This window comes from Rhea americana, unplaced genomic scaffold (genome assembly GCF_003343005.1).
Source record: "Rhea americana isolate MKP2758 unplaced genomic scaffold, rheAme1 scaffold_17, whole genome shotgun sequence".
Taxonomy (NCBI): domain Eukaryota; kingdom Metazoa; phylum Chordata; class Aves; order Rheiformes; family Rheidae; genus Rhea; species Rhea americana.
The window spans coordinates 1,029,171-1,056,123 of record NW_028185816.1 but is presented as its reverse complement, the minus strand read 5'-3'; the positions used below and the strand labels follow the sequence as shown (position 1 = coordinate 1,056,123).

Here is a 26,953-nt window from a genome sequence, read left to right as displayed (position 1 = left end):
TGGAGTTATTTGGTGCCCAAACATCCTACATTAAAAGAACTGGATCATAATGTATTCTGTTGTTCTATCAAGTGCTGTCTCATTTGTACCTCTCAGAAGCTGGACAAGATAGGATGCTGTATGTCCCTTTAGGCACCAGAACAGCCTAGATTTAGGTTGTAAAGCATGTTCATTTGCACTTAACACTGACACTGAGCAGTCAGTAATATGTCCTCAAAGATTTTTAAAGCAGCCAAAGAAGAAAAGTAGGGCAAGCTAATGAAACACTTCCAARAGTTAGAAATGGGATTAAAAGTGATAGACTTTAGACACAGTCATGACTGTGGGGTAAAAAGGACTGAACAAGAATTGATAAAGGCTCCAAGGGAACTGGAGAATCTCTCTGGGAGGGAACAGGAAAGATGGAGGGTGAGAGTGTGGGAAGTGGCAGGTGATAAAAGGATTATGCTTTATACAGTGAGAAAAAGGATCAGCATGTGAAGAGCTGGTTAGTGGATTTCTGGGTCAAAGCAGATGTACTTCAGCTGGAGAAAGTAAACACTAGCCCAGTTGTTCTTTACTAGCCCYTTTTCTGGCCATTTGAGCGAGCAAGTTTAGCCAAGACTTTTATGTTCAGGCATACTCCAACATGGGTAAAATGACAACAGCTAGCAGCCAGAAATTAGTTCAGTAATTACCAGCAGAAAGAATTTGAGAAGTCCCCAAAACAGCATGAATGCTATGCATCAAAAGCTCTAAGTACCTTTATTCCTTAGATCAGTGTAAGAATGGCCAAGGCTTATTTTGTTGTAGGAATCAATGAGGAGGTCAAAGCTGTAATTACACATACCCAAGCCTGATCAATGACACCGTATTTTGCACCCAGCTCATGCAAGGTTGAATTTCAACTCATGACTAACACATCAGAAGTAGCATACAGGGCTGGTACTGCTTTGTTTGCAAACTGCTTGGAAATAAGTAATCATAAGATCAAAAATCGAAGATTCACATCCAACATCTAATATCAAGAGCTCTCATATGTACCTTTGATATTCCAAAAGCACTGAGTCAGATACAGGCTTTCTCTGCCACAGTAGGGCAGGGCAGCAGTTCTGATACTTCAGTTAATCAAATGACAAATGCATAGGATCATCAYGCTGTATCAACTCACAAGAAATGGTAGCAATGCTAATCTGTAAAAGAATTTGCCTTGGTATCTTCTCTAGAGGGCATGAACCATGTCTTCACTCCTGTAAATCTCAGCAGTTCTTTCTTCTGGCAAGTGTTCCTGGTCTGGCCCTCTCCAACAGATGATACACTGTCTCTCTCTTCACAAGGGTACAACTCTTGTCCAGGTCGCCACGCTTTACTATTTGCTGAGATATGCTCTGTTCTTTAGCCTGCTCTTTTATTGCCCCATACTTTTGCCCAGGTCTTCTCCAGAAGACTCTTTCACTGAGAAGGAGGGGTCCATCTTCCTCATACTGCACCTGCTTTTGCTCACCTTTTGCCTCTGCTCCTTCCTTRCATAAACAAGTAGACAACTGCAGCTTTCCTTTCTGGTGACAAAGCCTCTGCTACAATTCTTGCTAAGATTTTAACAWGGAAGCACTGTCTCCAGTGTTCTCTTTTTTATTCCTCCCTAGGATATTCTGCAGCTCTCGTTACTACAAGAACCTTAGTGTTCTAAAGTTCTTAGGGTTAAGTGATATAAATCTATTTTCTTTTGACATGATAATATTTTGTCATGGAAATGACTAATGTGTAACTACATAATTATGTATTTATTATGCAGTAGGAGAGAAAAATAAGGATAGTTTTCAAGAGGCTGTTCTTGTTTAAGCATATATAAACATGCATTTATAAGAAATGGGTGATGATAGCAGAGGAACTATTGCTGATTATATTCAACATATTTAGTTTTGGACTAATCCTGTACTAAATATCTTCCAGGTGCTCTTTTTATGTTCACCCACAGTCCATGGTACTCCAGTACACTGAATGATTACAGAATACGAATAGGACAAAGTAAAATCCAATTCATATAAGATTAGGATTTTACCTAGTCCAACTTTCACATCTTACTACCCCTACAGGGATTGCAAATTTGATTTCTGCTATCATCTCATCAGGTGGAAATTTYAATCACAATAACTGAGTGACTCCAGAAATAAATCTCACTGGACCGAAGCTAAAAGCAACTTTCTCTCCTAGGAGCAATGAAACTAAAGGAGCTTTCAGCCAAAGTACTCCAGAGCTTATTACATCAGCTAGCAGTTATGAGAGAGAAAAAACAGAACAACTGATGGAGTGGTCAACAAACTATTTCAAATCAGAACAGCTCACTTGTAAATGAAGTAGTAGTAATAATCAACAAGTAATTAAAACACAGAAGTGTCAGGAAGTGATCTTTGTTCATCTGTATCTTAAAACCAGAAATCAGCAAGCTCAGCTGGCATAATAGGCCRGATCAAGCTGCCATGTACATAATGTAACTTACTTCACAGGCAATAATCCAAAGGATGCAGTTGAARATGGTAACAGATAATAACTGTTACACTAATTATACATGCCAATAAGGCAGATCATTTAGGTCTGCAATCACCATGAATCTGATTTTGTTACAATTTTCAGCCAAGTTTGGAGAGTGCATACCACTATCTTGAGATGTAGGAACCGAAAATTAATGCCATATTAGTAGGCTAATGCTGAAGGTAAGCTCTYCCCATTGTCCCCATACTGTGTTTTATCACTTTATGCAAGTATATAAACCAAAAATATGTCAAATGAAGTCAGGACCTTAAGTGTGTGTGTGCACAGATATCATATAACAAAACCATTTAAATTCTTTCATTTTCACTTAAGGCATAATTCAATCCGAAGACAGCTCAACCTCTCCAACCCTGACTTCAACATCCAACAGGTTCAGAAACAGGAGCAACTGACAGGGATTGGCCGCATTAAGCCAGAGCTGTATAAACAAAGATCGGTGGACACAGATGATGGCCGGAGAAGTAATAGCAAGGCATGTGGAAAACTGAACTTTATTCTGAAATATGATTGTGATTTAGAGCAGCTGATAGTGAAGATCCACAAGGCTATCAACCTGCCTGCAAAGGACTTCTCTGGAACTTCAGATCCATAYGTGAAGATATATCTGCTTCCTGACAGGAAAACAAAACACCAGACTAAAGTACACAGAAAGACCCTAAATCCAGTATTTGATGAAGTTTTTTTATTTACTGTCCCATACAATGACCTGAACACACGGAAACTCCATTTCTCTGTATATGACTTTGACAGATTCTCCAGGCATGACTTGATTGGCCAAGTGATAGTGGATAATTTTTTAGATTTAGCAGATTTTCCCAGGGAATGTAATATTTGGAAGGATATTGAATATGTCACCAATGTAAGTATTATAATTTTTCTTTGTGAGATTGTTTCTGATTATAATTTCTTTTATCTGTTTATAAGCAGAATTCTCTTGTAGATTTTTGAAGAAATATATTCTATYGTCTCTTTCTCAAGAGTTGACCTTAACCCCAGGAATTTGTTGCTACCTTTTCAGTCCTCACTTTTCCTTCCTTTGATATATTAAAGAATGGCTTACATAGGAGGTAGCAAGTTTAGCCATTGCCCTGCTGATACGGTAGAAAACATAGAGAGCATCTTTCTCCAAATCTTACTTAATCTGAAACTTACTTAAGGAAATACTCTTTTTTTAATTTATCCTATTTTTCTGTGTTTTGCATTATTTTCCTCATAAATTACAGCATACTATTCAGGTACATCTGCAGCTCAAGATTTCCTTTGCAGTGTTCTTCATCCTTGAAAAGGCTATATTCTCACAAAGTGAGSTAACACCCTGATATAATTCAGGCAAACAGACATTACTGTGCAAAACACAAGGGTCATAAACCAGCTTATAAAAACCCAAAGCTATGTAACAACTACCTTAGTACATGTTCCATGAATGAAATTAGTCATAAGTCATTAGTCATTGGCTTGATTCTTCRATTGGCATAGCTTTTATTACATAGCGAAATTGGAAATTTGTAAAATATGTTTATATTTCTGCTGTCCCCRAAGTCTGTAATATCAAGTTCTACATAGGAATCTCATTAGGGTACCAGTTACAAAAACTCAACAATTACTTTTGGAAACAAAGCACTTTCTTCTCAAAACATGGACCAGTCTCCTTGTAATGCTAGTAAAAATGAATCATGCACATCCTATGGAGAATAGACCTTCAGTAAGAATAATGCACTACAGAAACCCACAAAGGTGAAGCTGCTGGCGCCAGGAGTCAGTAAATAYTTCATTTGCTATGTCAAAACTATACTCAAACAGAGTGCAATTTTTAGAGTCAAACCAAACATTAGCAGTAAGATCAAATCTAAGTTAGTTAGACCTCAGTACAGGAAAGCATTTAAGCACATATTTAGCTGAGTGTAAGAAGCTGTTGTAAAGGTAAGTGTACCCTAAGAAATTTTTTTTTTCCAAAATTCAGACCATCACCTTATACCTCTGTGATCTGGAGCATGCCATATTACAGACCAAAGGGATTAAATCCATTTTCTTTGTTTGGAATTTCTTTTTGAGAMTTGATTTTGTCCTTATTTTAAGGTCACTTCTCAGTTTCTTAATCAGTGTTTGTCTGGAACATGCTGTGTACCTGTSGCATGCACCATTTTACACTACAGTGGAACTTCAGCAGCAGCATTTGCAGTTCTCTTTGAGGGTAACAGGTGCGGGGACATGGACACTCAGTGCCAGAGGTGGATGAGGCTGACTTTCTTTGAAAAGTTCTTCCTTGTTAATCGCAAATGAGAAGCAAGAATCTGTAAGAGCAGATTGTAGTAATTCCCTCAGTAATGCTTTGTGCAGCATTAAGTGTCCTAGATTCAACTTYTCAGTTTTACAACCAAGTGGAAGTTGAATGCTCCTGCACACTGGAGTAGACTTTGGTATCTGCCATTCTTTTTTCCATTCTTCAGCACTAGGCAAAAGACTGATACATTTTTTTAGTCACTTCCCCTTTCAAACTTCAAAAGCAGCATGACATACAGTTTTGTGTTCAGATTTTCTAAAATCTCTGAAATTAAAGATATTAGGWCTGAAATATGGGCCACTTAACAACTTGCTGAATTAATAATTCCTGTCAGTAGCAACTCCKGTGTGAAGTGGAATCCTGTTTATCCAAATACAACACATGACCTGGAATCTAGACTTGTCACTGGGTTTTCAGCTAACAGAGACCTTTTCAAAGCAAATGACTCACAGTAGGAGACAGTCTAATTTTGACTAATGTGAGTTTTGAGAAAAAAGTATCAGATAAATGAAATTATGTAGCACTCAGCTTCCTAATTAACATTTCCAAAATTCTAAAGGTTAGAACTAACTCAGTGAAATTATGACAATCCTTCCAAGAATCATTAAGAAAGTTCCACTACTTTCAAGTTAGCTTTCTTGGCTGCATAGTTTAGATATCTTACAGACTGACCACAGAAGCTGAATCCTACTGGCTACTCAGTGAAGCTGTTAAATACTCCTCTGGCTGCATTCCAAAGCAGGCCATTAGGTGATATTAGAGAATCTCTGACATAAAATTTAGCAAAGTTTTGAGTGTCGTAAGGCACTTTATGGTTGCAAAACGAAACTATAACTGTAGCAGCTTTTCAATCATTTTATCCTTGAATGTCTTTGTGTTTCAAATAATAATTCCAAAATAAAAAAATGCTAGGCAAAATTACTGAAGCTGGGAAGTATCATTAGATGTAGATCATTGCAGAGTACAACACAGGARGAATAAACCAAGGTAACACACTGCATAAGTACACGTGACAATTTTGTCATATTTCTGTTTTTCTAAAGAGGAGTGCATTCATTTTAATTGTTTGTGCATCTTATTACACTGTATAGCTGGAGATCCCWCAAGCCTTTTGATACTGATGGTATCTTTTCAGCTTCCAGAAAGAATTATAGTTGAAGTCTAGGCATTAGTGAAAACTGATGTTGGCTCTGAAAGTGTTCTTTATCTGAATGGCTAAACTGATCAAAATATATGCGTTTTAAAACCTCTTATTCCTAACACCACATTGACATTTTTCTGTCATCTCATGCCAGGCTGAACATCCCAGAGTAATCTGTCTTTATAACTCGTTCTATAACATTCTCCTCTGCTAGGATATTTAAAGCAAGACTTAGCAGTTATTATGAACCTAATGTTCTGTTAATCATAGTTACCATACTGATTGCTATAATCTATYCTTATCTTGTGGTTCCCTTGAGGCTTTTTGCTGTATCCACCTCTTGTGAAGGTGTGAAGTGAAACGAAACTCTGGTAAAATTGAAGGCTGTTGGTCAGATTAAAACAATGGTTTATTCTTCATCTGCAAACAATAGAAATAGTAGAAAGGATTCAAAAGTTTACTCTGCTTTTGAGTTTTTGAATATTTTGAAGTGCTTTGCTGTTGTTGATAAGCCTTGAAGAGTGTTGCATCTACCCATCAATTTTTTTAAAAAAAATATCAGGGTACAAAAGGAGGGGGGAAATAGAAGAGARAAATACTTCAAAAAGATTACAGAAAGAAGACTTAACACTGAGCAATAGACAGAATTTGAAAAGCAAGATGTCACAGAATTAAGAGATTGCGGATGGTTCACTGAGAATCTCAAAAAGACCTGTAGGGAGTTCAAAACTATAAAGAAGCAAAAACTGTATGTGAAGTTGTTTACTCTGACATCCAGAAAGAGCCAGCATATAGTAAAGGATGCAAAGCCAAAAAATGGATTGCATCTGTTTTTTAGAATCTTCAAGCTTCAGACATACCAGTAGTGGGCAAAAAAGAAAACAAGAGTGCTTGATACAGTGCTGGATTCCTTATGCACAGAAGTGGTAAACAAACCACAGTTTAAAAAAAGAATGAAGTTAAAAGTTGTACATTGATATACAAGCTAGTGGTTTGACAGGAAGGGAGTTAAAAGTAGGATGGTGGTAAGTATTTGAAATGATACATTCAAGAAATACTGATTGTTCACTGTTCCTACTGTCAAATTTGCCTGAGAAAGAAAGATAGGAGGAGTTGTATTTTTAGGCGTGTATGTTGTATAACTGAGATGCAATTGGAATCATAACACTACCAGAAGGAAGTTTCAAGTTCCCTGCTTCAGAGATGTTAATGCCAACCACAATACGTGTAAAAGAGAGACAAAGAGATTAAATTATTTCAGTCAGTTGTTTATGGAAAGCATAATAAAAGTCTAAAAATTTGAAACCTCAGTAAGCCTGCCAGACTTTCTGCAGTTCAAAACTCTATTTTGTCCTCCAACTGAAAAAAAGGTTCTCTGAAGGTTACATCACTCATGACCACTTCTGCTAACAGGCTGTGAACACCTCAGTGTGTGCCAAATGCACATGTGTAGGCGTAGGACATAATGCTCAGTGCACTCTCAAAGCTCTAAGCARAATAAACTTTCTTTTCTGAAAGAAGTAAGTCAATACTCGTGGACAGCAGAGCAGACCCAGACAAAGGGAATGTGACTTGGTCATGACACTGCACTACTTAGTAGCAGAGATGAGACTGGATACAGAAGCTGCAGACTCCTGGTTAAGGCATCAGCCTTAAACCATATCTTCTATAATTTACATATACTGCCACTGGCAGTAAATCAATTAAGTCCACCTACTCTGATTTTCAAAATGGGTAGCTCGCCAAGATGTTTTAGCCAAAACTTCTAAGTTTCCTATTTGGGCAAGTTACTGGGTTTAAAAAAAGTGACGGGGTTGAGAAGGAGATCTCAGAAGAAGATTTAAATTGTTTAGAATAGTTAAATGAAGTTTTTTGAGTCAATAGTTTGAGAAGGAACAGAAACAAACAAAGTCTCTGGCTTTAGGTATGACTCCAGATTCAAACTGTCAATGTTAAGTGCCATGTCTACTTTTTAGGACTGTAGCAGCAAATGGGGAACATGAGTTGACTTCTTCCAATACTGAAGACATATCCAGAATTAAACTGACATTCTGTTTATTTAAAACCTGATAGCCCTTGGCATCAGGGAGGCAATCAGTCGTTGCTATGGACTAGTACCCATTTAATTATTTTGGAAATGCAAATCTCCCTGGAAGAGTGAGATTTGYAAACCAACATATCTTGTCCACTTAAAAGCATGCCAGTAGCTTAAGGAACAGCRGTTATTTCATGGCAAAACAAATTAAGTCAGTAAACACAAAAGGTAAGATTCATGTTACTTACACTTTAGATATATTAAAAAAACACAACCAAAACTAAGTAGTACTCAAAAAACACAGAAAGCATAACTGCGTTCAAGKGGCTTCAGAGTACTGGAACAAGTTGCCCAGACAGGTTGTGGAGTCTCATTTTCTGGAGATAYTCAAAACCCACCTGGATGCAATCCTGTCTAACACCCTCTAGGTGATGCTGCTTGAGCAGGGAGGTTGGACTAGATGACCTCCAGARGTCCCTTCCTCTTGGACTTTGGACTAGAGGTCCCCCAGAGGAACCTTACCTGTTCTGTGATTCTGTGGCTGATTGCTGGATATTCATCTTCTCTTAAGCCTTGAAGGTCACCGTTTCTTTTNTTTTTTTTTCGATTAGTCTTACTTAATCAAATTCACAGAAAAAGTCTATGTGTAATGAATCATTTCACAGCCAAAATATGCTGAAAAGTCATAGATCTTTAACCCTGTAGATTTCTGTGGACCACCACAATGAGGATGCAAAAAAAATTAATTAATCTTGAGCATCAACACAGCAGTTACGGTAGTCATCGTACATTAGATAACTGCTTTAGTCAATGTTTTTTCCTACAGTTTTCACATTTTGTAATAACCACCTATTTAAACAGGTTAATTTCCAAAACTGCATTGCACCTTTTGKCCTTCTGTGTTTTACTTTTTATCTGATGACTTTGCTAATCACCTCGTAGAAGATTTATCAGAAATAACATAGATTTAAATGATTAGGAAACAGCACTCAGCAAGGCTAAAGTAATGACAGATACAGTTATAATTACCTTATACAGTCATGAAGAAAGCTATAAACCCATTTACAGTGCAGTAGCTTATAAGGACCTCTTAACTGCTGCAGTAAATAAAAGTGGACTTGTATACGTGCCTAAATGACTGCCTAGACTGAAGCCTAAACTGTAAATTGTATGGGATAGAGCTAAGTATTGGCACGTGTTTTCAGAAAACTTATAGACAGTGGATGTCTCATTATGGTTGGAGAAACTGCTAACTGTGAGAAAGACAATGAATATAAATTCTGAATGGTTTGAAGTTGCAGTCAGGTGCTTTGAAAAACACTGGTTTCATATGCCGGTAGGCAGGTCCCGAGTCACCAGCGGAAGCACTCCAAACTTGGCACTAAATATAATGATGAATGTTCAGTGCAAGTGATCACATAACTTTTTACCTCAACAGACATGTTCAGAAGCAGGGTGTATGTTGTAATTTAAACTGAGGTTTCAGTGGCATTTATTGGAGTTTTGGGATTAGTTGAAGACCAAATATGTATGTACAACATGAAGTGTCTGTAACCCAGGAAGGACACCACCATCAAAATTTCCAAATAAGTTTTTTTGTCTGGATAGTCTGCTCCTATATATATATATGTGTGTTTGTGTGTGTGTGTGTGTGTGTGTGTGTGTGTAGAAGTGGGCCCATTTCAGTGAAATAATATTTTAGACAAAAAGACAAAATAGTTTTTAAAAAGCCATTATTTTGACAAGACTGAATTTTCAGAATGTTTTGATTTCTCATTTGGAATGCCTATCTATTGCAAAATTTAAAATATTTTGAAAGTTAAAATAGGAACAAAACACTTGTCTTTTCTAGCAAAGCAAAAATGTTTCAAGCCAGTTGAGGGATATTCTGTTTCAAAATAAAAATAACKCAGAATTCTTTATGAAATGAATATCCTGGTTTCCACACACATTCTTCCTCCACCAATCAATGCTGCATATTCTTGAGCGCCCTCTTCTGTCTTTATTTTATGTACTTTACTGCTCAGCGTCAACCTCAGAACAGCAGTAGTGTATGAAGAACACTTTCCTCAACATATTAGCTATGTGCTGAAAAAAGCTAAATAGAATCCTAAATTCCTGGTTTTTAGATTACTAGTGGAGTCTGCAGCCACCCCTGTACTACATCTCCCCCTTCCCCTTGCTCTCTATTCTTGCCCTCCACTGCCAATTCTTTTTTCTAGAGAAAAAAGAATTTCTGTGAGAGATAGCCTTATCCTTCAGTGAAACAACTCGCAGTAACATACACACGGCACATAAAGTCAAAATGTAAACCTTGTCAGTCAARCATATCCTTAAATTATACCATGCAATTTTGTTAGTGGGAGTAGCAAACAAATACATTGGTCTAATATTTTACAATTCACAGGCAGCAATTCTTCAGGATGAATAAAGCACACTCCCACTTTAGAGCACTCTAAAATAGCTAAGGTGATCTCAGCTGCAACCATTCTGCATATGATCAGAGATCAGACTGTATCATACCCATTTCCTACAGGGTTATGTTACTTTAAACTTAAATATGTATTTAGCCAGGTAGGGAAAAAACCTCTTTGAACCAGTGTTTAATTATTGAACAGTTTGGGAATACTTGCTTTGTCTTTTTATTTTGTAGAGTCATGGAAAGCATTTAAATAGCCTGTGAATTCATCAAAATTTCTGAAAAAACCCCACTTCATAAATTTAGCTTCAATATTTAGAGCCAAACTTGAAAGTATTCTTCCCTCTGAACTGCACATACTGTGCTTATGTGAAGTGCCTCAAGCCATTTTTAATCTTTAATCCCCACAGATACCAGGCACCCTTCTTCAACAAATAGGCTATTTTAGAGTTTTATAGTTTTCCTCTGTGTAGTCTTTTTTCCCAGTTCTCACATTACTTTCCCCTATGTGTCATAGTCTTATATTAAGCAGTAAGTGGACTTTTTTGTTATTGTGTATTATTAACTTAGGGCTTAACTGTGCCTGTGCTCCAAACTCTTACTAATACATATGGGATATTTTGACCACCCTGGAAAGAGGACAGACACCAGACTTTGACTCATAGGATTTTGGATCCTAAGCAGTGACAGATTAACTTGGAATGGCTGACATGGTCACTACCCGAGTTTTCTACACCCCGCCTCCCCTCGAGACAGCCTAGCTACTTGGGAAGCACCTAATGCATGCTGAAACAAGTGCCTGTTGGGATACAATCTCAGCTTCAGCTTTCCTAGTATGTCTGTGCCCCTGGGTGACTACACAGAAAAGAAGGTGCCACCTCTTCTCCCCAAGAGGTGAGATTCATTTGTCCCCTTTAAACTCTTGCCAGAGGACATAACATGTCTCACAGTATCTTACTGGACTTCTGTTACTGAGGACAAAAACACTGTCRATACAGAAGGAACTCCTGGACTAGGAATTGCTAGAGTGCTTTGGAAGCACAGTTTTATGCTCATAGGCTGAATTACAGAGATTGCTGAACTTAAGATGAGACTATCCTATTTGTTAAAAAAAATCACACAAGGGCTCTCTTCACAATTGCCTGCCGCAATTGTGGGGAGAAAATATTAGAAGAAACATTAGTTGCAGTTAAGATTTGAGCTGACTGGCAGAGAAGGGTATATTGCTGGAACACTCAGAAATGCTCAGATGAAGCCTTTATGAGGAAAAAAAATAGCTTTGTACTACTCCTTAAATAGACATATCCATAATGGACAAAGTTTAAGTTACCAAATAGCATCAATAGAGGATGCTGCAGATACATGATCTACGTCCTCAGCCATGTTGTTAAAGAATTGTGTCAGGTGCCACCTATTTATGGCTTTTGTAAATTAGGAGGCTTTTAGCAGCTGACGGTGCACTTTGAAAGAAATAAAAGATGGATTAACTGGATTGACATAAATGGAGTGGAAATTTAAAAAGACCCACAGTACCCTTTACTGAGATTTAGCTACCCAAATGAATATCCCAATTGGAAATGGCTATCCAAATGGATATCTGAAAGAAATACCTAATGGAAATTCCAATTTGGAATTGCCCCTGGAAGGCCTCTTAGAAGCACATGACAACTTTTCCCTTTTCAACTTCAGGCCCTTCAGAGCATTAAGGTTCTGTAGAGAACCTTGCTCAGATTACTGCAGCTACACTGTTCGTGTCTTCCACTTTGCAAAAGTAATTTACTTGGCAGCCAAACTATACCGGGGAAGAGGGACACAAAGGCATCATTCTTTCATGGCAAATGAGCCTGTTTGCCTGGGAGTGGAGCTAAGAAACAATATAAAAATGGAGGTACCTACAACCTGAAAAGCTTTTTCATCAAGATTTATCAGTCCCAAGATTACTATCTTTTTACAATACAAATCTTTCTTTCTTCACAGATCTTTTTTACAGTGCAGACTTTCACTCAGTTTTTAATTTAATTTCTCCTCATGCATACACATTTCTCTGAACACTCAGAAAGATATATGTGTATGAGGAATGACTTATGAAGTGTTTCCTGCAGAAATCCAACAGGCCATTAGGAACATCATTTTGTGCTTGCTTGACTAGGTTTAAATGACCCACAGAGACCTCACAATTCTACCCCGTCCCCCACAAACATGGAAAGGCAATTTACAATGCAAACTCAAATTCTAGAATTATGCATATATTAACTTCTGCAGTTAGTCCCACAGATGTCACTGGAACCATTCACGTGGGTAGAATGAAGCATACAGTCATTTATAGTGTCTGAGACTTCCTATGGCTCCCTAGCAAAGAATTAGAATGAGTATTTCACATMATGTAATTTGGTGAAGTGACAGGCTCAAATGAAAAGACTATATTAGCAACATTTGTGGTATCATGACATTTGAGATCCATACAGCTTCGTATTTTTTGGCACTTCATTGCTTCATTAAATAGAGCAACACCTTGCTCTATTTACTTAAGAAAACAGTAGTCAATAGATAGAGCTCATCTTACTGAGCGCTCAGTSATTCACTATGCCTTTCATCAGACAGACACAACACTAAAGCTACATATACCACCTGGAAGAAGATTTCTGACAAGTGATAACGTCTTGCTTATGATGGACAGGGAGCAGAAAACAACTGGAGCTTGTCACAGCTGATTGTATGAACTATTGGGATAAATTCCACTCTCAGTTTCTTGGGCCAAATCTGGCATCTTAAAAATAGCAGTTTATCATAACATCAGCAAATGTAACCTGGCTTGTCAGACAACCAGTTGCTAACAGCCACGGTACAAGTGGCTGAAATCCACCACATCTCCTACCTAAGATTTCCTATTCCCTTCCCTGTAGTAACATTATTTTAAAAGCAGTAGTGAATAAGAGCTTAGCAATACATACAATATCTAATATTTTCTCTTAATGCAGAAACTGCAACCTGAACGCTAAGAAATTTAACACAGAAAAATAAAAGAATTAATAATTCCCATACTATATTTTGCATATTTGTTCTCAGAATTCATAGAATTCTTTCCATGTTTTCTTTTAAAAGCATGCTGAGGTTCTATCAATATTTGTAAAAGCCAGCTGTGGTTTAATCTGATCCACATTATGCAACTCTTCTGAACAGCCTGAACAATTAAATAAATACGTATGCAGGAAAGGGGGGGGGGGAGCGTGTACAAGAAGGATGGGAAGAAAACAGAAGGCTTTGGCTTCCAGTCCCTTAGAGAGTTATTTATGAGCATCAGGAAGAAACAAATCACTTTAAAATAATGAACACCTTTCAATGTCTGAGCACAAATCGTACAGTAGATGCTAATCTAAACAATAAACTCCATTCTACTGGCACCACAGCATTTTATGTAGGTAAAAATGAGCAGTCCTCAGGATGAGTCTTGTCTCCAGTGAAGTCAGGGTAAGAATTCCCACTGGAGCAGAGATTTCATGCATATCCTCTTGCTACAGCTTGGTAACAGTATCTTGTTAACAGTACAAAGAGCCACATGGAATAATGTAAGTAAATCAGCTGTGGGGTACAACAAGAAATTCAGCAGAATAGCAAAACAATCCAGTTACAATCCTTCAAATACTCTCAGCATGACAATAATGACCTGCTCAACAAAGACTTAACTCTTTTATTTCCTTTTCCCCCCACTAACTAGATGACATATATGTCAGCTATCAAATTTGGTACAGATAGAAATCCCTATGTCAGAAATGAGCTGGGTTCTACATCTACATCAAGTTTGGACCTGCTGGCAGCAGCCCTAATATAATGAAAACAGAACAGACTATTTTTCCTCAAGGCTGTTCTGCAGTGAGCACCCCTCACCCATTCCTTCAGTAGTTTCCCATTTGCCAGCAACTTCTCCAAATCCTTCACTTTACTGAGTATGAAGAGTGTCAACAGTCTTGGGAAAGCAGCAAGAAAAGTGCATTCAACACGAAGTTTTTATTATAAAACAACATATGAAAAAGCTTTTCACACTGTCTACAACCATGATGCTTTTCAACAAAATATATGTATTTTTTAAAAACAGAACAGTAAATACAGTGGTAGATACTCTCTTCCATCCCACTACTCTGCTGTTCTTACCAATCATTTATTTCAGGAAATCTTTCAGCACTAGACCAGAACAAAAAAGGGATATTATCCTTCCATTCGGACAGCCTTGCTCTGGAAATTATGAGCTGGGATGCTCACMGATAACTATACTAGATTCTTTTAAAATCATACTCCCTTCCAAAAATTTGAAATCAGGCCCTTTTAAGGTGTCAAACTGAGTATCCAAAATCGTCGATCATTCTCAGTGAGCAACAATCCTCAAGTGAAGCCATTCTTTAGGACAAGTCAACTTCCAACTTTTTCTTCATTTTGAAACTACTAGATTTTTTATATTATAAGCTGCTAAAAAGAGAAAATAAGAAGGCTCCTAAGCGACTGCAAGACACTGCTTTCAAAGTCACTTCAAGGCTTTCTAAAAATGTAACTTTTTTTCCTACTCATAGGGTAGTACGTATATAATAACATCAGTCAGTCATTCTACATATAAACAACCATGTCGAAGTCTGAGCAGCTCACCCTGACTCCCCAATGTACATGAGGCCAATCAGAAAGCCATAAAAAGAAATCCCTTTTTTTCTCTAAGTACCTTCTAAACTGAGTACAAATGTAAACCATACTAGAAAAAGTTTTTTAAGAGAAGGAAATTCTGTTGAYTCACTTTTATGGACTTAAAATAGTCAAGCTCTTCCATCCATGTTTGCTGCATTCTTTTCACCTGACATCTTATATTGCCCTCTGTGCATTCTTTAAAAGATAAAAAATACTCACTAAAATAGTCCTAAAATACCGGTCTAACTATAATGGAGATCCACAAGTACATCTGATAGAGAACAAGTATTACAGAAAATGAACTGTTATCACACTCCACACAATCACATTTTCCCCTGCTCACACTGCAGACACCTGATGATGCACTTGATTTCAGAGTCTGCATTTTCTGTAATAGATTTCTCTTTCCCTTTCCCTTTCTTTAGCTTCCTCATGTTCTTCAGTTTTATTTTAAAGCTGTTTTTCTTTACAGTTCCTAAACAGATGTAGTGCTAGATCAGTAAACTGCCTAACAGGTTTGGAGACTAAAATATTCTATTCATTTGTAAGGGAGGTGAATGATATACAGTGGCAGCATAACCTCTCCTCCTTTGCATCTGAGYAGCTTAGTATCGTAATGGTGATAATCTAGAACTGTCTCAGAAGAAAAGAGGATAGCTGAATTTCTATGACACTGGCTTTTCAAGCAGTATCACTAGCTAAAATACTGAGAAACACTGAAATATTTTTGGCTTTGCCTAAGAGAAGTGTTAAAAGTAACCCCTCGTTGTTTGGTCAGCACAGCGCATCATTGACTCTGAAGGTCAGTCAGGGAGGTGTGTCCTGCGAGGGTTATATACCCAACAGCATAAGGGCACATGATGCATTAGCAAATTTTCCACAGCATCTGTTGTGCAAATGTCAGGAGCAGTTCTAGGGGGAGAAAGAACAGCCTCCCTTATCTCTCGTCTCTCACATCCAGCCCCCCCAAAAGAGCCCCTCCACCAAATAACCCCCATAGACCCAAGTTCTCTCCTAATTCAAATATGAAGTTTCGTATTAGCATGCTTTGATAAATAAGTGATGAAAGCAGTCCTATTTTTCACTTTTGGAATGACATTCTAATTTTATTGACATTCTCATTCTTCCTTCCTCTATTATTTTAATTCCATTTGTATTTCAAAATCAGAGAAATTTGTAAGTAAAAAAATGAAACAGTTTTGCAGTATGGAAGATTTAGGAGTTTTGTCAGTTTTCCCATATTTAATAGATATGTTTTTGTAGGGTTAGCCTTCGAGTCCATGACTACATTTTTCTTCCATTTAGCTTGCAATTAAAATGGAATGGTTATGCAAGAACAATCAAAGCAGTACGACTGCACACCTTTTAACCCAATCCGTTAACAGCATAATGCTACTAGTGAAGTAGTCTCTTTACCTTGACTGCTTCAGTTTGAAATTTGTAGTGATTTTCTTTTCCAGATGACCCATTTAAATAAATCAATAAGAAGTAAATGAAACTTTTCATGGAAATCGCTTTACTGTTCTTAAAAGTGGGTGATTTTATAGAGAAATCTTGCTAGTAAATGCATGTTGTTAAATCTAGTYGTGCTTTCAACTTAATGGAAGGTTATGTAGAATGCTCTTAGACATGTTTTTAAGCTGTAATGATTTTCACTATTTCTCTTGTATAGATAGATACCTTTTGTGGATTGAGTCTGGCATGGCACCAGTGTTGTTGCTTATACACATAACAGGTCACAAGTCGCCTTTTTGCATTTAATTACACCACTTAATAGTAACTATATCAATTTCAGAGGTAACAGGATTTAAACATCAGGAAGTTCTAGGAAAAAGTTAGTTTCTACCAGAAAAGCATGAAGCATTCTGACTAATTCCTGAAAGAGGGGTAGGAGGCTGAGAGGGGGACGAGAAACAAAAAAACTGTCTCTAGAGAAACAAAACAAATAGAGAAACTTCAATGGAAAGGTACTTTATCTTTGGTTTTAAAATTATGAAATACATGAAAGGTGCTTATTTGAAAGAGTTAATAACAATGAAGAAAATCTCTGTGTAACTTTCAAAAAAAATTAAAGAAATGATTCATAAAGCCATGCCTCTTTCCCCACCTGCTATATGGGTACTAAACTTAAAGGGAGATACGTGTGGAAAATATTAGTATTGAAAAGCCTACCTTAGGTATACCTTAATAATTGAGGTACTGCTCTTCTCATTACTTTGAGAAACCATAAAGKAACAGAAAAAGAGAAACAGAAAGGCCACACCACAGATTTTATTGAGTTTTATTTGATTTCCAGATATCACAAGAATTTTAAAAAGATTAGATGGAGTTTGGATTAATGACAGTATACTGTTCACTAATAGTTACTTTAGTGGCCTGTGAAAGGATTCCATTGCATTCAAATAGYCAAAATCTAGAGGCAAAGTGCTTCTTCGCTGTCTGTACAACAGTGAGCACATGCTTCTCTAGCTTTATTAAACTCGAGCCCTCAGCAAAATGATCTTCTCCTAACTTTTCCAGACCACTSTATCTTCTTTTTTGAAATGAGAACAGAGATGCAATTACACAACAGATGGCTAAAGCCCAGTAAGAGGTATCTGATTTAAAAAGTTAACCATATCTCAGACAAAAATCTCTGGAATAGTAAGAATGACACATTACTACAACATTAAGTAAGTTTGACGCTAGCTTTCTATACTACATTATTTTGACCCTTCTCTGACCTTTTCCTGCTAAGTCGTTTAAAAAGAGAATGATTTGTAGAGCAAAATTTTACTTAGACTAAAAGTAGATCCAKTTTTTTTATAAAAATGACCTGTCTCTGTTACCCATTTAGAGTAGAAYCTGTGATAAGTCTGGGTAGAAAGGAAGTCAGAACACCTAATACAATGAATACATCCTTACCCAAGGCGCTTACAGAGATCGAAAAGGACATCTCTGTTTTTTTCTGTTACTGTGACTCTCTCCATGTTTCTTCAGCRTTACCTATTTCATTTCTCTCCTTTTCAAAATGATATGATTAGTATTCACGACGCAAAACACAGCTGCATTATACAACACAAAATGCCAGTATTGAGAATGACATTCAGTGCTAAGGAAAGGTGAGGAACTGTTAGGAGGCCAGAGCTTTAATTTAATTTCAGTTTAGCAGCATGCCTATATATATATATATATATATATTCTTTTTTTTTCTCTTGCCCCTCCAGTAGACTTTATCCTTAATTAAGCCTGTGGCGGGGAGCAGCAAGGGCTGGCCACTCCCCTGGGGGACAGGGAGCAGGGGCCGAGGGCCACGGCACAGTCAGCAGGGCAGGGCCTCGCTGCCAGGGCCCATCCTTGGTCCCGCCAGGGAGCAGGGCAGATGGGGCAGCCCCAGGCTGCGGGGAGGCAGCGCAGGTTGCCCGCTGGTGGGGGTTGGAGTGGGGCTCAGGGAAGCTGTGGCCAGGCAGGGGCAGGGCCCCCAGGGCCCTGACAGACTGATTGCTTTCAGTCCCTGCACAGGAACACATCATTGACAGGGACTAGAAATTACAGCATTTTCTGATAGTTTAGTAGATCCGTAAGTTCACGTGCAACCACTGTAACTCAAGGTTACAGAGATTTTTCCAGAGACAGAATTAAAGGCCACCACATTCATTTGCAAACAAAGGTAATTTAAATTGGCATCTTCATTTTAAAACAAAGGAAGAAATACTAACAGGCAAGACATTTCTGATTAAAATAGTTTGATTAGTTAACTTTTTTTGAAAACTAGTTTCCTCCCTTGCTATTTTTCTTGGACATATTTGCAATTTTCCTTATTAGAGGGACATTGAGAAACCATAAAGGAACAGAAAAAGAGAAACAGAAAGGCCAGATAATTAAACATTACTTTCAACTTATGTCAGAATGGAAAAAAGAGGGAACTGACAAATTACTCACAGTGGAAATGATTTTATGCATTAGAATGGATTTGCTGCTTGACTTTCTTCAAGCTCATGCCTGCCTAGAGATAGTGACCGTTTAACATGTAATTTAGTTTCCCCTGCTAACAGGCCAGCATTTACCACGGCAGCCCTAAGGGTGTACTTCCTTTTCTCTTTCCATCTGCATAATGTTCATCAAGAGTTTTCTTTGAAGTCAATAGGGTTGTCCCAAYCAGCTTAACTCATTTTGTAAGATACTGGGCACAACAATGGCAGTAACCTGTCTTTTAGCTGTTTTTTTTTTTCAATCTTGGTATTTCACAAAAAATGTAGGTCTAATCCAAATCAGGTACGGTCAGTTAAAATATTACTAGTTTTGACATGACAAATACTGATGGCATTCATTCAAAGCTTTGGTTCTCACTTTGGGAAACTCCTGCTCMTTGTTGCAGATTGTACCAGCAGGTTGCTTTGTGAAACAGAGGCATCTGCTGTCTGCCTGACCTACTTGTTCTTCCATTTTTACCAACTTCACCTAACATCAAAATTCTTATTTTTCCCAGATGAAGTTCTCTTTTGCATTTCCTTTCATACAGTTGCTCTCCAAACACCTATTCCTAAATAGAACAATTTAATTTCACTCCTGTTCCCAAGCTTGTCAGCATTTCTAAAGCACTACTGCTTGTCTGCAGAGAGAAATGTTTCAGTCAACTCTGTCCTAAAGTCTTCCCTTTGAAGACTTCAGCATTATGAAATCATTCAATCCACACTCAAGGAACTTCAATTTTGAGGACTTTTGAAGCACAGTACCAAGGATAGTAACTTGTAAACACTGACATTGTTGGATATACTAGAAGAAATGAAGGAACAATCATCTAYCCACAGTACCTCACTTGTAAATTCACATCTTACATGCTATGACATTTTCATTTCTAAATACTACATCAGGAAGATAAAATCATTTTCTTTAACTCTAAAGTGTTTCTTGCACTTTCTTCTTTTCCCCTCTCTTCTCCATAATGATCAAAATGATAAAGGATACATTGTAGTGCCTGGAAAAAAATAGTCAGGGCAGAGGGAAGAAGGTAGTTTTTGTTTCATTAAATCCACATTGTGCTTTGTGTTTTTGTAGAAAAGCAACAAGTCACAGAAGAGTTACATAAAAAAATAATTCTAGATAGCAAAAAAGTGTTCAGTAAAACTGTTTAACTAGCAAGGACGAACTTAAATTTTTTTTAATTGACTTCTCGATCAGCAAGGCCATCTGGCAAGCCTTCAAAAACAACTCTATATACACACTCTTTCCTCCTCTTAGTAATTGATGAGGACATTAGAAATTACTTTATTATCTTTCTTCAGAAGTTTCATTTTCATAATGCCTTATACTGTTTTTCCTGTGACATTACCTTCTAACACTGTCACACACACACACAAACAGAACAAATATTTCAAGCTTTTTCAATCGTTTCTCTACAAATTTTCATTAGCTCAATTTAGACTATCTCCCCAGTTCGTCAGTTCAGCTGGGAACAAATTAAGACATAACCTCTGTCTCAATATCTATAGGAWAATTTGTTATATTCACTCTTAAGCCTATGGGCTTCAGCAAAGCATTTTAATCTCTGGGCTGTAGAACCGAAAATCTATTTAAGTATTCAAATCCATTAAAATCTAGAAGATTTAAGCATATGTTTAAAACTAGGTATGTRTATATAGTTTATCTCTACTGAATGGAGGCTTTTTAAAATAAGGGTCTTACCACAGAATAATTTGCCAGTAATATCTTAAATGGCTCAGTAAGAACAAACGCGTTCAGATAACAAACAGAAGACAATATGCAGCTAACTGACTGGAAAGGCAATCTATTAATCACTGCCATCCTAGTTATAGAATATAAATTATGTCAATGCAGATGTTGCTTCTTTAGAGAGAGAAGTGCATTGACTGCCTACAGCAAAAGACCTTTGTCTTTGATTTACTAAGGACATTGTGGCAAGAGGAAGTTWTGTGTATGTTCCTCCCAAAGACATTAATTACATTTGTTCTGAACCATATATGAACAAGAAAGGCAAATCCTTTGACCCCAGTTACGCACATCCTAAGATACCTTGACTGACTGGCACAATACAGTCCTATCTGGAGAATCCTATTATCTGGAGAATCCTATTATCTGGACTGCAGTGATCCTCCTTAAAGAAAAGTAGTCATGACATGGGATGATGGGAACAGGAGAAAAAAACCAAAAACCTGCTTCAAAAGATCTCCAGGCTCTGAAGTGAAGACACAGAATTATAGACTCCATAGCATAACTATACTTTGTTTTCTCTATGAGATGGAAAAGGAAATCTTCCTGGGCCCTCTGATCCTGATCCAACCAACAGCTTTGAACAATATATCAAATTCTTTCTGTCTCTCACTTTCCTGTTCTGTACAAGAAAAATGTACCTTCTTAGAATATCCACTTTGTTGGCGTGTTGGGAGTTTTAGCAAACAAGAGCGTCCAACATTTAGCACTGGCCAACAGATGGGTTCAGAATTGAGAAAGGAAGAAAAGGCACAGTGCAGATCCCCCACCCTGCTGTGATGCAAACAGCCTCATGTTCAGAGGCTTGATGCAGAAGACAGACAAACTGAAAAAGAAGTAAGAACAATAACACTGTTGTAAAGTCCAAAAAGCCAAGCTTGTTGAAAATACTGTTTTAAACCTGACAAAAAATAGCCAAGAATATACTATCTGCTRGATGCTTTACTGTTGATATTGTCTTAAAGTAGAAGTTACCAAGATGCTAAGCAAAACTATGAAAAAGTTAAAATAAGAGAAAACACTCCCTGAGCTGATAAATGTGATGGCTTTCTACCACTTAGTTTGCAGGAAAGACTCCTTTCAGTCCCTAGGAAGTACAGCACAAAGATGTAGTATTCAGAATTGGTCTGTCAGCATCTTACAGTCTGACTGTAAGATGCTCCAGAATACTCTGACGAAAGGTAGTAGAAGGTATTGTGGTATCATCATCAGGAATACAAATTCTGACAGACAAATAAAGTTAAACAGTTAATGCAGCAAAGTTGATGTTGAACTTGTCTGCGTTAGAGGAAAATATATATATTTTTAAGTAGAATGTGAATCTCCTCCTTTTGGTCAGCAGGCAGCCCTAGGTRCTTTTCTTTCTCTCTTGTAAGTCTTTTTTTGCTTAAATTCTTTATCTGAGGTTCCTTTTCATTATGCTAGTCATGCAAGAATCTCTCATGTCCAGTATTTTTATCAATGTGTGCTGAGTAACAATTGCTGTGCCAMAGACAACCCCATGGGAGAATACCGGTCATTCAAAGGTGCCCTTTCTCATTTTGCCTCTTTGCCCTTCCCATCAGATAAGCTTCTGTATATACACTTTGTACAGTTGTATAGGCATGCAAGCTGATAGCCAGTCTATGACCTGACATGAAAATCACATTGTACATCCAAAGCCGTATAAAGTCCAGAGTGAGTTACATTTAAGCATTTCTACCYTTTTTAATAATTTCTTCACTGTAGTGAAGTTTCAGAATTATGTTTTTTAATGTTCTTTTTCTAATAAGAGAAATCAGACTCATTTTAGCATACATGGTTCTAAAAGCTTCTTTATGTAATGTTTTCACTTAAAAAAAATACAGTTCATGAAATGCAAAAAAGAGACTCATACTGAGAAAATAATACAATTTGCAAAGTAATTTACAACATCAAATATAGTCTGAGGTTGATGTATTGAAAGAATAATTACAAAAGATAGGGCATTCCCATTTTCACAACYTTTACTCAAACATACCTCTGTAGAAATAGTTTTGATTGAGGCATTAATAAATGCTTATCTTGGTACAGTTCATTTCTTTGATTTCAGATGTCATGAAAATAGAATTTTTCACTTATATTTTCTCTAGTCAGCTTAAAATGTGAATCATTCTGTAATGAGAATGCAGCTGGCACTCTTCTAGTCATGTAMAAATCCAATTAAAATCAAACATTTCTAAAGAGTTTTTCTTGATGTGCATGTCTCATACATGTAGCTCAAAATTGCTAGTACCTTAAAAAAATATTTAATGATTAGCAACTTTAAAACAAATAAGCAAGTATATGACTCCCTGCCAGTGTCCCCCTTAATGGTATGTATATGAGGTGCATAAAAATACAACCGAGCACTTCACAATCCATAATTAACTTTATTTTTGCGACATACCATAAAGTAGTGGCTGTCATTTTATTCATAGGGAACTGAGGAACCTGGCAAATGCATTTAAAATAAGTAAGGGCAGTGCAGAAACTGCTTGCTAGCAGGCCTAACACAGCTTGTGTGCTCCAGAAATATAACAYGCAAGTTTCCGAAGAAACAGGTCCAGAATTTATGGTTCCTAACTCAAGGATGGCATGTTGTTTCCTAGGCCACAGGCAAAATGAGAGGTTGTAAGCTATCATTTGTTATGTTTTCTTCCATCCCTTGCTGCCTGTTTTGCATGACTTTACACATCTGTCCTCTGCATCTAAACATGTTTATGAGAAGGGATGACCCTAACTATTTACAGGGGCTCTCTGATCCTAAATGGCATCTCTGTTTGTCAGAACTACTGGCAATTTACAGATTTCACTGAGAAGGTTTGATCCAACCTGAGCTTCTTAACACAGCCTCCAGGGAGTCAAAAGTGAAGCCACGAAAGGGTCCACTGTCACAGTTCTCTTTAAGATTACACACCTCCCTGTTCAGTATGCTGAGCTATACTCACCTAAGCACCAGCATGGAGCTGTTGACACAATACTAGGGAATGTTTTATCCTGCAGGATAATCTCCAAGAAAATTAGTAATTTTAACACCTATAAATAGCATGTGACTGTAGGCAAACAAGCTATTAACAGTGGAAATCAGCATTTTAAAAGATACATTATCACTCTATTAGTTTTACATGGAGATAACCAAAAATATTCTCTGGTTTTAGCAGGAACAATAACCATTTCAGTAGAAGCCACTGAAAATGACTCAATAATAAGACTTTTATGATATATCAAATATTTCCACCATAAATGGAACAAGGAGGAAACTAAGTGGGAGGGAGGCTGTATCTCTACACTTCTTAACAGTAATGAAAGGGATTTTCCTTCAGCATCCAGTATGGGACTCTTTCCCTTTCTGGAGATGCAGTTTTCAGGCAAACCTTGTGGCTTATACCTTTAGTTGAAAATCCCAGCTGACTGACTACCCATTATTGACTACAGAAAAATATCTATCTCTCCCAGGTAACACTGGACAACTTTTCAGGGAAAAAAAAAACTTTATGCTCTTCTAATGAATAAAGGGTTGCATTAACAGAACAAGGGCTCAGAGACAAATCTAGGCAGGATGATCAGAAGCAGATACCAGGTTGAACAGCTCACCACAAGGTGTAACTAACAATACCCACGCACTCAGTCATCACTCCAAACCTCTGGATGTGCTGAAGCCTGGGGCACTGCAGAAGCAAGCCAGACATCAACCTTTTCTGGAATGTAGGAATGAGGAGGCTACAGATTAAAAATGGAGGCAGCTGTTTGTTTCCTCTGATCATAGACTCTTTTTAAGGACAACGGGAAGGCAGCCTGGACATTAGGCATGTCTATCACAGCATATTCAGTCTTATATTCTTCTTATACAGCTTGCTGCTGTAAAATGATGGAGGACATGGTTATACGAATAAATAATTACTGTAATTTAATTATCTTTTGAATCTTTCCTTTGAAATTATTAACACTATTAACAGCTTTTTGATCCAGTTATATTAGGATTAGCCTGGTTGCACTGTAACATAGACAGGATGGTATTACTATGCACACTAAACAAAATTAGCCACAAATTTGGAACATACAAATGGATGACTTGATAACCTACAATATTATGAAATCCTTTTCAAAGCAGGAATGAAAAAAGGTCTCCAGTAGTGAAATATTTCTATACCCACATTATGTCAAGCATATTGTTCAAACAGGAACGTAATCCTTGCAGAAAATCTTACCAACTATGCTTGTTAATTCTGTTCCTTAAAACGATTTCTTGATAGTTACAGCACACTTTTAGCAGTTATCCATGGCTCAGGCCATGTGGCTCAGGGATTTTAAACTAGCGAAAATGTGCCATAATCCTTCTTATGGTCTCTTACACAGAGCTTCTTCTGTCACGAAACTGAATTTACAGTAAGATCTGTGCTTGGTGAATGCAATGGTCACAGCTGCAACATCACTGATCACCAGTCAGAACATGCTGTTTGTTCCACTGACATTTACCTGCACAGATGTACACACTGTGTAAATTCGGTGGTTCTGTCACGTTTTGTGGCATCCTTTGAAGAACATTCCTCATAAGCTGAACCTTGAAGCCCCAAAAGCAAAGTTTACAATGTTACAACAGTAAAAAGCTCACCCTTCAATAAAAGGAAATAGTGCTAAGCTGGGGGAAATGGCCAGGACACCACAAAGGCTCACTTCTCACTTCTTTCTTTTCGGTGTAAAGAAAATAACGTTTACCAGGTAACTAGTGTTATGGCATAGTAGCTAATTCCCTTTAAATCAAAAGAAAAGTGTGAGAAGACAGGTCCTCTGCTTTAGACTCAAAGAAGGATTTGCATGCCAAAAGGTTGATCCCTTTCCAGCTGCTGCCTGCAAGCTTTGCTTCCATTGCATTCTGAGATCATCGTGGTTAGATCACTACTGGCACGGACTGACTTCCGAGCAGGCACAATCATCTGCAACCTGTTGTTAAAACACCTACAACTTCTAGAACGGGAAAAGACTGAGGAGATTACAGCCTTTACTTCCAATTTATGATGCATGATGGCAGATACAATTTTGAAAAAGTATTAATGAGGCCATTTTGTCACTGTGGCATTTGATTAAAAAATACATAGCAGTGCAGGTAAAGATCACTTAGCAAACACAAAGCAAAACTTATTGCTAAATATTTTATGGGATAATTCTTAACACTGCATTCAGTACATGTGATCTCTTCTCTTCTAGCTAGTTCATTTATGCAGAGGTATAACATTTTTTCTTGGAATATGTATTCGAAACAACGGTATAGTAATTCATTTACCTACCATTAACTTTTTGACAAGAATTGATAAGTTTTTAAAATGCTTATTCAGGATGATAAAGTCTGGGAGAAATTAGGGAAATTCTTGTATTCTGTTGTTACAGTAAAGCATCTATAGTACTCACATAATGAATTACACAGTCAACAAGTGGAGCATTGGAGTTGAATATAAAATTACTTTGCCATAGTTGAAAAAATCTAAGAATTACAATATACACAGTTAAAACAATAGATGCTTTGTGGGCTTCTTTCTGGTCAGGAAAAAATGGAGTGATTCAACAGCGCTATATTCATCTGAAAGTTTGTGACCAGTTCATGAAAAACAATCTCTCGGTTAAAATCTGCCAGAGTGACAAATTCTCAAAATTGCAAAAATATGGCTACACCCAGTAATTTCTGTAAATGGCTTATAAAATTCTGTTCCCCACAGAGTTATATGGTTCGGAGCACAAGACAGAGAATCCTACAGCTTCGAATCTTAGTACCCCAGAACTGGGGAATTACACCTAAATTTTGGAAGGTTTTTCATCACAATGGGAAAGACGCATGAATTTTTGCTTCTTTTTCCCCAGCTTATATGACCACTGGGAAAATGTCTTAGATCAATTGTGCTTCCTCTAAAGTTGAGCCAATGTTAGCCAGTGAGCAGATGTTAGCCAAGAAAAACTTCCTGTGGATATGTTCACACCACTTTAGTCTGTAGGMCTTCTGAGAGCATCGCCTTCTCAAACAGCACTTTGATCCTCCCCCAGTCAAAATGAGTCAGTGTTGCAGCAGGTATGCTTCCAAATATGATCCATGAAGAGACACTAAACTGAGTGAGTTGTATCAGCTATCCTGAGATTGTCACAAGCTTTATTAGTTTTACAGCCACCACAAAACACTGA

The 26,953-nt window shown here is 37.4% G+C and overlaps 1 protein-coding gene across 4 annotated transcripts in view; it reads left to right on the top strand.

Moving 5' to 3' along the window:
- The window catches only part of SYT9 (synaptotagmin 9), a 43,621-nt gene that overhangs the window by 4,812 nt on the left and 11,856 nt on the right, over positions 1-26,953 (top strand). For all 4 annotated transcript variants that reach the window (XM_085300844.1, XM_085300843.1, XM_085300842.1 and 1 more), the window contains exon 3: positions 2,845-3,391. In XM_085300844.1, the coding sequence (XP_085156970.1) occupies positions 2,845-3,391 (547 nt within the window). The remainder of the gene's footprint in view (positions 1-2,844; positions 3,392-26,953) is intronic.